Source organism: Bactrocera oleae, chromosome 2 (assembly GCF_042242935.1).
Source record: "Bactrocera oleae isolate idBacOlea1 chromosome 2, idBacOlea1, whole genome shotgun sequence".
Classification (NCBI taxonomy): Eukaryota; Metazoa; Arthropoda; class Insecta; order Diptera; family Tephritidae; genus Bactrocera; species Bactrocera oleae.
In genome coordinates, this window is record NC_091536.1 from 72548351 (window position 1) to 72562245 (window position 13895).

The 13895-nt window shown below is 31.6% G+C and overlaps 1 protein-coding gene across 15 annotated transcripts in view; it reads left to right on the plus strand.

Annotated features, from left to right (window-relative positions):
* The window catches only part of cpx (synaptic transmission protein complexin), a 316297-nt gene that overhangs the window by 280762 nt on the left and 21640 nt on the right, over nucleotides 1-13895 (plus strand). For all 15 annotated transcript variants that reach the window (XM_036368035.2, XM_036368033.2, XM_070105632.1 and 12 more), the window contains one exon: nucleotides 8778-8910. In XM_036368035.2, coding sequence (XP_036223928.1) covers nucleotides 8778-8910 — 133 coding nt within the window. The remainder of the gene's footprint in view (nucleotides 1-8777; nucleotides 8911-13895) is intronic.

A 13895-nucleotide genomic window follows, 5' to 3' on the forward strand; every position in this document is an offset into this window, starting at 1 on the left:
TGAAATAATACATATAATCTCCTTCATAAGCTAAGAAACATTCAATTACAGCTTTAAGCGAAATTCCACAAATTTTAGCTAGCAATTAATACACACGAGAAATTTGTGTAATTCATACGCCAACACTTTACTCCCAAAACTCTATTTACACTTTGAAAATTGAATGGCTTATGGCAAAAACTCCGCATCACACCACGAAAATCGCTGCATAATAGCAAAATGCATGCAAAGCACTTGTTTGAATCAACATAAATACGTGTTTTTTACTGACGCTCCATTTAGTGGCTTAAGCTGCGCGCGCAGCACTCTCACGAAGCCGCCGACAACTCGTACAATTTGAGGGCATGGAAAGTTTTTGCCAGCAAAAGTTGGTGAAAGTATGACGAAAAAAATAATGCGTCAAAATTGCTACTCTGAAACTTTGCCGGTCAAAGAAAGAAAAACTCATAAATTGTTGCCAGTGTTGGCAGTTGGCGGACCGCGCCTGTTTTTATGCAACGTTTCATGCATTAAACTGTTCACTATTCTCATAAGCTGTTGTGTTGGCTGTTTTTAGCCGCTATCATAGCTGTTTAACGGGTTGTTTAACAACTTCCGTTGCCACTAATACCACCACCACTAATGTACTATAGGCAACGTTGATGTTAACAGGCGACTTGTTTTAACCGCCAAATGTTGGCCAGCATATATATAAACATACTTTTTGTTAGTATTGTTTTTCAAAGCCTTGTGCACAGCGTGTTTAGACACTTCTGAAGGAGAAAAATACAGTCGTCGAGAAAAATACAGTCGTCAGAGATGTGGTTTAAATGCATAAATTCGAAATTTGTTTAAAATAAGTTGCAGTGGAAATAAAATTAAATAGCCACTATAATTTTCTAGTATTTACCTTTTAACTTTAAAACGGTTATAAAACTAAATTTTTATTAATTATTATTTTGCTTGTTTTTAATAAAAAAATATTTTTTATCTCCTACAAAATAATCGATTTTTTTTATTTTCAACTATCTTCAAAGTTTTTTTTTTTCTGCTTACGCTACTTTCCTCTACTATTAAGGAACAGTTCAAACTTTCTGTCACTAACTTTCGTAAAACATGTGGTCGTAAATTTTGTCAACCAATCGTGGAAACTTTCTCATTAAAAAACTTTCAGTAAAGAAAAGTTCTTGCAGCAAATGGAGTTAGCATACACTTGAAAATTTACATAACTACACGTATATATGTATGTACTGTTGTGCTACTTGCAATTTTTTATATATTTTAGCACTGCCCTTTTTTAAAGCTCATTTAGTAGAAATAGGATAACTATTTTTAATCAGATAGTTTCTGGTTACATAAATTTTACTTTAGTAGTTAAAAACTCTTCTTGTAACATAATTTTGCACAGCAATGTGTTGATGGAGCGTGGAAGGGTCTTCTTTATACAACTTTTTATTCGTGCAGCGCGCCACCAACCGACACGTTTTCCTAGTTAGCTGCATTCGCAACTTTGTTTTGAAATTTTCATTTTTAATTCTGCTTTCATATAATTTTTCCTGCTACAAATGTCGGTCCTCTCCTTTAAAAGACACTCATACACTAATAAATGATGCACTCGTATGTCTTACATAGTTGCAAGGCGCTTCCTTAATGTAGCGGTGGAATACCAAGCGTGATAAAAAATAATGAACATGAAATGAAAAGTGTAAGATTATATTTAAGAAAATAAAATAATGAAATTGTATTCAAAAACCAAAAATAAAATTAAAACAAAACAATAAAAAGGAATTAAGAGAATTAAAACGACTCACCTCCTGTATGACCTAAAACATCTCTAATAACAATAAACAAAACACATATAACGCCATTATAAATTAAAAGTAATAAGTAAATTTTATTTTCCGCTCAAAAGTATCTAATCCAACTAAAAACTTGGAAAAAATCAAATATAACGAATTCAAGTTCAAAGCTTTTAATAAGAAATTAATAGTACAAATATATATATATATATATGTATGTGAGTGAATATTTATAAAAAGTGCTGTGAAAAAACAAGTGCAGTGCAAAATACCTTTTGTAGTTCAAATTGACTCTAGTAGGGAGTCCTTTTAATGAGCGACTCCCTAACGGAGTCAGATTGATCTCCGCAAAGGTCGACAACAAACTGATTTTTTAAATATTATACAGAAGTGAAGCATGAAGAAAAAAATATGAAAATATAAAAACTGTAACATAATAAAAATTAAAAATTAAAAAATAAAAAAAAAAACACAAAAAACTAATATATAAGAAAACCAAAATATTGTAGAAACAAACTTAAAATATAACAAGTAAGGAAGTTCTAAGCTTGGGTGTAACCGCACTTTTTATACTCTCGCAACTTGCAAGGATCAAAGCCCAGGAAATTACTTCAGGTGTTATTAAAGGAAGAATTTATCTGATTCAACCAATTTTTGACACAAAACATACTATTATCGAGAATTTCATTAATTTATTTTATTACATGAATCTCAATTATATATTTTACACATTAACCGATATTTTCGGTAAAATGTCAACTATAGGCACTGGCGTCCACATATTCAGTACCTAGGGATTTGAACAGTTTTTGTTCGATTTAAACAATTTTTGGTCACAATGAGGCATACTTTAAACGTATTATTCACGCAAATTTTTACCCCGATATAATCATCGTTGCTTGATATGCATACTGGAAAGTGAAAGAATCAGATGGAATTTAAAATGGTGTTACATGGGAAGTAGGCGTGGTTGTAGTCCGATTTCGCCCATTTTCGCACTATGACATAGAAATATTATGCACCGAATTTGGTTGAAATCGGTTAAGCAGATCTCAAGATATGGGTTTTCACCTAAAAGTGGGCGATGCCACGCCCACTGTCTAATTTTGAACGCGGTTCCTATAAAGTTATCTCATACCATCCCAGAGATAAAATTTAATGTCTCTGGCGTGTTTCGTGCTTGATTTATCACGCTTTTAGTAGTTTTTAACAGTACCATTATATGGGGAGTGAGCGGAGTTGCCACCCGGTTTCAACTATTTTCACACTTTAGGTAGAAGTTCTAAAACCATTTGCTTCCAGTGAATTTTGTTATTATAGCATTAGCGGTTTAGGAGATATGCACATTAAACCTATTAGAGGCGGGACCACGCCCACTTAAAAAAAAAAATTAACTGCAGATGCCCCTCCCTAATGTGATCCTGTGTACCAAATAACAGTCTTGTATCTTATTGCGGAGCTTAGTTATGGCAATTTATTTATTTTTGATTAATGGCGTTTTGTGGGCGTGGCAGTGGTCCGATTACGCCCATCTGCAATACCAACCGTCTCACGGTACCAAGAAACATGTCTATCAAGTTTCATAAAGATATCTCAATTTTTACTCAAGTTAGAGCTTGCACGGACGGACGGACGGACAGACAGTCACACGGATTTCAACTCATTACTTCATCCTTATCATTTATATATACATAACCCTATATCTAACTCGATTAGTTTTAGGTGATACAAACAACCGTTAAGTGAACAAAACTATTATACTCTGTAGCAACAGATTGCGAGAGTATAAAAAAACATAAATTCATAATATCAAAAAATTTAATAATTGAATTCGCGAAATATTCAAAATAGTTGCTAAATTTTTTTCATTTCGTGAACTAATTTTCCTTATTTAATTAAATTTTTCTTCTTTATAAATAAGCTTAATATTTTTTAAAAGAATAACTAATCTAGGGCATTCTAATCATTTTAATAATATATTATACCTATCATCAAATAAACTTACAAGAACTTGATTCCGATCAATCAAAATGTATGGCAGCTATATGGTATAGTCATCCGATCTATACAAGTTCTTCGGAGATTGGATTATTGTCTTAAATAATAATCCATGCGATACCTCGTCTAACAAAAAAGTTTCCCATACAAGTGCTTGATTGCGATTGTTCAGTATGTTTGGCAGCTATATGATATAGTGGTCCAATAAACCGACCGACAAACGAGCAGCTTCTTAGTGAGAAAAAGACGGGTGAAAGATTTCAGATCGATAGCTTAAAAACTGAGGCCTTAGTTTGTATATATACAGTCAGACGGATAGTCAGACCCTTAAGGCTAAATCAACTCAGCGCATCATGCTGATCATTTGTGTATATATTTTGTAGGATCTCCGACGTTTCCTTCTGGGTGTTACAAACTTCGTAACAAACTTAATATACCCTGCTCAGGGTATAAAACAAAAAAACAATTAAACACTCCCACAAAGCTGTATATATAATATAATACTCAACAAGAAACTTTGCAAAATAAAGCAGACCTCGAATGATGAATGGTTGCACTGGCACAGCTCCATCATTTACTGCATTGTTCACCTTTCATCGCCGGTGGCGCCACAATCTCAACTTAACTACATTCACACTTAATTAATCGTATACAAGCTTAATTAATTACCGCAAATATGCATACAAATATATCAGCTGAGGTCATTTTAATTGTTGCCTGCGTGGTGAGTACCTAATCCAGCCGAGTAGTCGAGGCATCCAGAATTTACATGCTGACATTAAATATACCTATACATATATATATATATACTTGTATATATATAAAAATGTACAAAAAAGCGATAAAATATGCTTCTCACTTCACACAGCGCAAACGCTTAATTCTATCTCCGCATACCACAAGGCGATGCTAATTAAGAACACAACAAAAAACAAGCAAAATAATAATTTATGTTAGCAAAAATGTTTAGAAACAACAAAGATTTCGGTGGACTGGGTGCAGAACATTTTATAGAGAGTGTAAGAAACTTGTTTAGCACAAATGCTTACAGTACTTCTACAAAAGGTGACCAAATAAGCATTAAACTTTGTAATGGCTGACTACAAGTAGGATTTTTTAATTATGGTGGTTTCAAGAAGCTTTTCGTTTTACTGAACTTTTAATTTACATGATTTGTTTAAATTAATATGTTTTTGTAGTTTTTTAAGGGCCACACGTAGAGGGACAACCTAAAAAGAGCGATTGTTTGGGAAATAAAATAAAACGACTGTATAAATAGTTTAAAAGCTTCGAAGGTATATTTATGCATAATAAATATTTTTGATGGAAATAATTAAAATTTTTTCGAGTTACACGCGATATTCGTCGATGCTAAAAAGGGCCCCATTGCGGCCTTCTTCGTGGATGAAACCTAAAAAAAATTCTACTAGAATATATTGTCCATCCAATGACATGCAGTGAAAAAAATCAAAAATTTACAAAAAAGAGGATTTGCAAAAAAAGAGTTGAATTTTACATAGCATTGTGATCGTTTTTGTCCTGTTGAACTTCGATCTTTGATCAGAACTGATAGATTTTATGGAGAACTGTATATAATAAAGTTTATAACGATCGAATCCTTTGCCTATCATTTGTTTTCGAGTAATCACTCAAGCAAATTGGTAAAAGCTCTTTTGATATTACTTATCTTTAGGGATTAATTAGGCGACAACACTTTTGAACGCTGTAACTAAAAAAATTTGTAAATTTAAATAATTTAAAATTATAGTATGGCATTTTCAAAGACATTCTGTTAGACTATGGGAATATGCAAAAAATGTCACACTGGACGTGCCCTATAAGTTTCTTTCCGATATATTACTACAGTTATTGTCGAAAACTACATAAAAGACAAGAAAAGTGGTATGTTATATTATTTTATATCTGCGTTTCTGCTACTAGATTTAAGAATGACCTTCCATATAAAAGCAAGGATGTTTTAAAGTTTCACAAAAATATCAAATTAAATTAACACAAAACATGTATTTAGTAAATTGTTTTCCCTACAAAAGCTGTATTGTCTTTAAGCACTTCCCGTCTTCCTAGAAAATTGAAATACTGATTATAGTCTCTATTGTTTAGTTCTTAAATACAAGTCACACCAACTATATAAATATAAGAGCATATGTATACATGTCAGTGCCTACCTACTGCCCTTTATCTTTAAGCTCACTGCGCTAACTAAGCAATATTCAATGACTAGTGTCACACAAGGGGAAATCGATACGTGCTCAATATTATCTAGACACGTGTTACGACTATCAGCCTACTTTAACGCATAAGCACAGCACATATATATGTACATGATGCACATAACAACGTATAATACATAAAGCAAAATCCCGGTCATTTGTTGAAATGTGTGTAAGCGTTAAAGGCGAGCGCACAACAACTTTGCCGTAAAGCATATTATCTGAAGGGGAGAAATGTAAATGAAAAAGAGGAATAAAACACAGAAACATATAAGCACAGTGAAGGAATAACAAAAGCAAAAGCAAAGAGCCGTTGGCATTGACTGAGTGCGAATATGGTGAGGCGGTGCCAAAGGGGACTTTTCGAGCTGTCCAACAAAGCCAACCTTTGTTACACCTGCAAAGCGATATGATACACTCAAACACACATACACACACACATTGCGGCAAACCTCAAAGCTGCTTGAGGCCCCTTATTGTAGTCATCCGCGGCTTTAGAGGAGTTGTAGTCGGCGTAATTGTGCTGAAACTTGCCGGTTTATGTTGTGGGTTATGTGCTGATACCAAATGTGATAGGGCCGTTTAAAAGACACTAAAACCGTTTTATATACATGAGAAGTAAATGTAACCTACAAAAGACCTTGAGTTGTTTTAAAAATAGAGAAATAAGTATAAAAGCCGCATATCAATGCGAAATGCTTACTGACACTGAATGAAGGGACAAGTTTAAACTAATATCCATTGCAAGGTTGTAAATTTTTGTATTCAAAAATGAAAATGAATTATCAAAAATGTTATTTAAATTTTCGATTTCGAATTTGGAATTAAAAATTAGATTTTAAATTTAAATTCCGATCCGCACTTTTGATTAACAATTGAAATTTTTATTTTTAAATTTAACTTAAAATATTTAAAAAAATCTTGGATTAAAAATTGAGAAAATATTACTTGAATTCAAAACTTGGAGAAATAAAAAAAAAAAAATTTCAATTTAAAATGTGGAATGAAAAGGAGTGAATAAGACAGATTTAAATATTTCCAATTGAAACACTAACAAAGTACTTAAAAACAGTTAGGTATATATAAATAAGACAAAAGCAGCTAGCATATGTTAATATTTCGTTGAAAATAAACTTTCGTTTTTAAAAGATAACGAAAATGGCAGGACACAAAATGCATATAGTTTTCTTTTTTTAATTTCTATTCATAAGCTCCAGTAGCTTTAAATGCAATCAAAAACCATGCGAAGTGAGATTCGGGGTACTAATTTAATAATTGAAGAGCATTTTGTATTAAATTTTCAGTAACGGACGAGCTTTCACACTTACAAAAGTACTTTTAATATAATACCAAAAAATAAATAATATAACTGAGTACTATATGAAATAGCTTAAAACCAAATCATGTGAATACTTATATCTCAAATTCACAATAATCTGAACACTGATGATAATACTTGAATTCCAAGAAAAATTTAATATCTTAAATAAAGTGAAATAAAATGAAATGGCTTAAGACAGTCCATGGCAACGTCTTACTTAATACAAAAACACCAAAAATATGCTCACAAAATTCCATTTAAGTACCTTTAAAGATATCTCAAGTTAAGCAATGATCACATTGAAAATATTCATAAATCATATATCAAAAGTTCAAGATGAAACTGGGTTAAATAAAATTTAATTCAGAAAAAAAAATGCGCAATCACATTACCGCAATGACAGCAAATAAAATAACAACAAACACGATGTTCACCTGACTTTACATGAAATGTTTACTCTCATACATATCACACATACCGTATAAATATATCTATTAGAAGGGGTTGCTTGACTTCTTGTCTTGCTGAAAGCTATAGAAAATACCACTTTGGTGCCACTCGTGGCGGTATCGAGCTGCAATGTAATTCAATTTGTGTCAACGGAAAAATGACAGCAGAATAGAAAGAAAAGAATAGATGAAGAATTTAATAATAAGAAGTGGGGTTAATAGAAATCTGTAATCTCCCTGAGAGCGCTTCAGGGATGGAAGTTGAGAGGAAAATGTTAGAGCGATTTAAGGTGGAGTTGTTGCTGGATTCTAAATACTTAAATTTAAAAGCTTGTAGATTAAGTTTAAAAACTCTAAAAAAAATTAAATATATTTAAAAAAATAAATTTAAATTTGTTCTTCGAAGGGAAATGCAAAAAAAAAAATATTTTTATATAGTTCTCGGAGTTATTTTTAAGTATTTTATTTGCTTGAAATGCTACAAAAAAAATAAATTTAAAAAACGTTAATTTTCACTGCACCGAAGCCATAATACCCTTCACAACTACAAAAGCTTCTATACAAGAAATAGATTTTGATCTATCGATGGACAATTATCCTTGCCGAATTTTGAAAAGATATATTTTAAAATAAAAAAACATCCCATAATACAAGAACTTTATTCCTACAGTTCAGTTTGTATGGCAGCTATATGGTATAGAGGTCCCAAATCGACGTTTCCGACAAATTTGTAGATTCTTCGGTTGAAAACGATTAGTGATGAGTGCAAAGATCGATACATCGATATCTCAAACACTTAAGCACTAGTTCGCTTACAGACAAAGGGACAAGACAAATTCTACTCTGAACCTGTTCCATATTTAATGTTTCCAGTTATTTTAGTCTGAGAATACATAATATTGCATATTAAAATAAATTTCTCTAGTAGTTATAGCAAATAGTATTCTACTAATTATTTTTCACGAAACAAATGTCTAACCCTTCTCTTCCTTGTTTTCAGTACAACATAAAGAAAAAGGAAGAAGTTGTCGAAGCCATGCCCCAAGAAGAACCCAATCCGTTGATGCGAAAGAAAAAGACGCCCGAAGAGTTGGCTGCCGAAGCGGAACAAGAAGAGTTGGACGATTTCACAAGTAAGTTGAATAATTTCCACGTAATTTGCAGACAAACTAATAAACAGAAAAGAAACTTGATTCTTAAAAAAACGTAATAAAGCATCAGAGATAAATTTGACACAACAACACAGAGGAAAAAAGTTATCTTTGAAGCGCACCAATTTTAGAACTACTGAAAACTTTACTATGATTCTTCTGAACACTTCCTTACTACCACAAAAGTATCAAAAACTAATACTTTGAACTCAATACATTTATGCTACTACTAATACTAATGCTACTTATATTCTCTTCAATGTTAGCTAGTTTGATGTGTGTGCCGCAAAATAGTATTTAATTTAAACATTTTCTATTTTTTGTTACGAAAAATTTTATAAACTTTTTTAATTTTTTTTTTTATTTAATATGAAAACTAACAATTTCGTACAACTTTAAACTATCGCTTGAACTATTTGCGTTAATAAAAATTTAATACGTGTAGTTGAATAACCCAAAAAACACTGGCACTTAAAACGCAACGACAACATGCTCCAAAACTAAAACACTAGCAATCTAGCCTAAACTTACAGCAAAAATACAACGCCAAGAAAAAAATGCCAATACATTTACTTACAAAAAAATTAACGCTAATTACTTAGAGTTGCATAAGAGATTAAGCTAAAGTAAAAATAATAATAAATTTCCAACGACAAGCGTGTTTTTGAGCCAGCAAAGCAGCGGAAGTACACAGCCGTTATTTTCAACTTGGCGTTTATTAACTTAATTGCCTTTGTAATAACAGCTATTAAATTGTTTCCTACAGACTTACGGACGCGAATTCACATGATTTAATTATCTTAAAAAAAGTATACTTAGTTTGCTGGCCAGCGTGACTTGCCGGTATGTAGAATAAATATAATTAATGAAGTATATAAAAATCGAAAAAGCTTTTTAGAGGAATTTAGCTCGAATTTTTGTGGCAACCATACATCAGTAACTATATAAATATAACTTTAAATGTGGATATGTAGTAGTTTCTTTCGTATTTTAGCGCGTTCTTTAAGCTCAAAACTAATACTCAGTATAAATGAGCTGAAAATGCCACAGCTGTTATGGCAATACCGCGCTATTGCAAACTGGAAAGCAGGTAGAAAAATGCAAACAAATCAAATCAATCAAAGGCGAAAGCAACCACATAAAATAAACACTGCAGCAACAACAACATGTTAGTTGGAAAACAAAAAGCGCATTTGAAGCATCCTCCGCTAGCTACTAAAGCCATGTATGTGGTACCAAATCCGTCAGCAACACGTTCTCTTCCACTTTCTATCGTCTCAACAACTACTCTACTGATTTACTTATGTACCTTTTCATTAAGTGCTTCTTTGGTGTGGTCCACTATTTTTATTTACCAATTTTATCTTTGTCAGTAGTTTATTTTTTCAGTACAAGTATTTAGTACACCTGTCTACTCTTTCACTCGCCGTTATACAAGTTAAGCGAGACAGCAAATGCACTCAACTAAACAACTAATTCCAGACTAAAAATAAACTAAACCAAACACTAAAAGCAACTATTAAGTAAACGCCAATAAAAAAAAAAAAACTAACACAAAAGCAATATAAAAACAATGCAATACCGTTATCTCTACGATTTGTTGCTATCAATAAACAGTTGCAATGCAGTAAAACCGTTAATTGTGCGCAATTTTTCCGCTGCTAATCCCTTTTACGTTTTAGTGTGGCTGTACGTTTGTGGGTGTGTGTTGTTTTTAGTATTTGAGTTTTCCAATTTTTATTGTTTTTGTAATTTCTACTTTAAAATTGATTACGCTTTTAATTTTTAATGCACGTACGTTTGTATGTACACACATACATACACATATTGGTATTAGATCATTTACGTTGATTGAAATTGCAACTAAAATTGTCGAATCGCATTGAAATGTAAGCAATTAAAGTTGTTTAGTATTTAATTGATATTTAGTTTTCCATTGTTTATTATTTTGTCTTCTATACCAATTTATTTGATACGTTTATTTTTAAGTTCTCAAGGATTCGCTAATAAATATACATTCTAAAAGTGGTAAGGGAATATATTGTATTGCAGTATTAAAAAACATATACACAAGATCTAATAAGACCCGGATTGGGCCGTAGAATAGCGCAAATGGAATCGTAAGCGCAAATTGATTTTGATATGATAAGTAGAGTTCGTCGAATCATAAAATATAATTTTATATGTAGTATACCTCATTTAAAAATAAACAAAACGTGGTTCAACCTTTTATATTTCAATTTTTGAACCTTGATAATTGAAACAAATTGTACTGCCCTCAAAATTTTAGGTGCCAAAACTATCGTTTTACGATTAAACATAAAATAGAGTTTTTTGTCAAGGCCAACTTGCTCGATGGTTTCGCTCCTATTTGTGCATTTCATGGACATGAAAGAACAATTATACCAAAAAAAATGGTTTTATATGTTCAACGTAAGGAGTTTTAGGTATTTTATGTAGCTATTTGCCTAAGGATATCGAAAAAGAGGTGTCCATAACGGAGCTCTGTTGCATAATTCAAAATTGTTTAAAGTGCTTAAATTTCACATATATTTTTCTGCTACTACCGCAAACCGAAACTCCATGGGCCTCTTTTTTTTTGTCATTCCAACATGCCTAGATCCACAGGACAAACATGTGGTTACGTAAAATCTTATTGCTAAGCACCATGTATTTACTAGCAATAGAACGATCCTATACCATTCTACGACAATTGGATTTATGCATGCAGAGACCACCAGTACTAGATTAATTCTATTCATCCTTACTTATCTAAAATATAGTAGTTATCTTTTTACTTTTTCGAAAAATTTTTAAGTTGGCCCAATATAACAAAAATAAATCACTCCAAAATGTTCAGGATTTGGCTCTAATTTATTGCCGAGATGATTTATGCAGAGTTTCATCGGACTACAGCTCTGCAACTAGCATTGAAAGCTAAATTTGTATAGGTGTCTTTGTTTCTTGAAATACTATTAAGGAATGTCTAGATGGAATGCATAATATGCATACAAAGTTTTAAAGACAATCTTCAACTAACTAGTTCTCAAAAAATTTAAATACTCTACTGAAAGAAAAATTAACTAATAAAATTCCCATACCATGCCTTTAGATATAATATACAAACAATTCTAATAAAGAGGATATGGACAGTAGATATTTTAAATAAAATATACGTATTTACTATATATTCTTCGCAACGAGTTTTCCCATTTGAACGTAGATGTAAAAAGACTAGTGCTTTTATGAAAAGTAGTTTTCTATTTTACACTATTTACGCAAAACTGGTGAAATTATTGTTGAAACATTGCATTGTTTTCGCTGAAGCTATTTTTTTTTTCAAAACATTAAAGTTAAGACCGCTAAGAATTAAAAAAACATCCGAAATAGAAATGCTTACAAAGAAAATATGTCCAAGCGTGGTATGAATGGGCTCTCTCTAATTCCGAAAGTATTTAGTTGCTGGAAAAATATTGACCGTTTCGATAGTCAAATATAACAATTTACAATATGAGACTACAAAGAGAGTCACGATGGACCATTATTTTACTGTACAGAAAAATAACTCAAAAACAATATAATTTTCTTTTAACTCAATTATAGCAGAATACACTGTATGTAAAAAGAATTATTTACTTGCAAATTGAAATCTGATTTTTTTCTATCAGTAATTGAACTTCAATAGAATTCTGAAAAAAAGCTTGCAAAACATTTTCGCAAAGTGAAGCTATCAAAAATGGCAGATGGTGGCTGCCACAATTTTGTAAACTAATTGACATGTGTTTCTCTAGAAATTAAATGGAAAGCAACTTGATGGGTAAAATTGAATCCAAAAATTCTAAAGAAGAAAACAGAACCAATCATCAAAGTCTAGCAAGCTACTATAAATGATATGTAATTATGTATATGCGTAGAAGCTCGAAAAGTACACATTTCATTCTCATTGCGTGTACATAAATATGTGTACAGAGGAACACACGGCTGAATATCGAACAAATTATCTTCCATATAAAGAGCTTGAAGCAAATTAACAAATTGTACATATGTAGGACACTTAATTTTCTGTAAATGAGTTTACGCATTTTCTTGCTGTCAAATATTTGGAAAAGGCATGTAAGATTCCATTTCAAAGTCACTGCCGTATATTCTACTTAAAAAGCGACTTGTAGCTTTTACATCAACAACAATATTTATTTAGTCAGTTAATGCAATATGTATGTGCAGTTTTTGAAGAAAGAAAATTGGTTATTTTTAGTGGGTTTTACAATATTTAAAATCAGTAATATTTATAGCTTTGCATTTAGTTTGATTAACTTGCACACGAACCACTGTATTTAAATGAACTTGTGAAACACTTTAAATGCTTTCGAGAAGTGTTAGTTGTAACAGTTATAGCGTCAAAAAAGATAGCGTGTGTGATCTGAAGATAATGCGTAACAAAAGCATAGAAAGGGAATAAAGATGAAAAAACGTTAACTTAGGCTGCACAAATAAAAAGAGTTTTCCATACAAGAATTTGACTTTGATTGTTCAGTTTGTATGGATGCTATATAGTATAATGGTCTGATCTGAAAAATTTATTCGCATACTCTAGCATTGCCCAGAACAGTAATACATGCCAAGATATTAACGGTTCCAACAAATGAGCATATTTAATAGGGTATCCAAAATTTCTTTCTGGATGTTACAAACTTCGGGTCAAACTTAATATATTCAGGGTATAATAATCTCAAATTCTTAAAATAATAGGCAACAAATATTAGGATGTTGTACTTAATCACTGAAAACTTTATACAGTTCCTCAGATCCAGCTACTCAGTCAACCATATTCCACAAATAAAATTCAAATAGATTTAAAGCTTGCCATACAACTTTAAATTAATTTGCACTGTAGTGCATGTGGACGTCCTTTGTTGCTTTGCGCTTAATTTATTATGTAAAATGTTACAACAGCAGCATAATGAAAA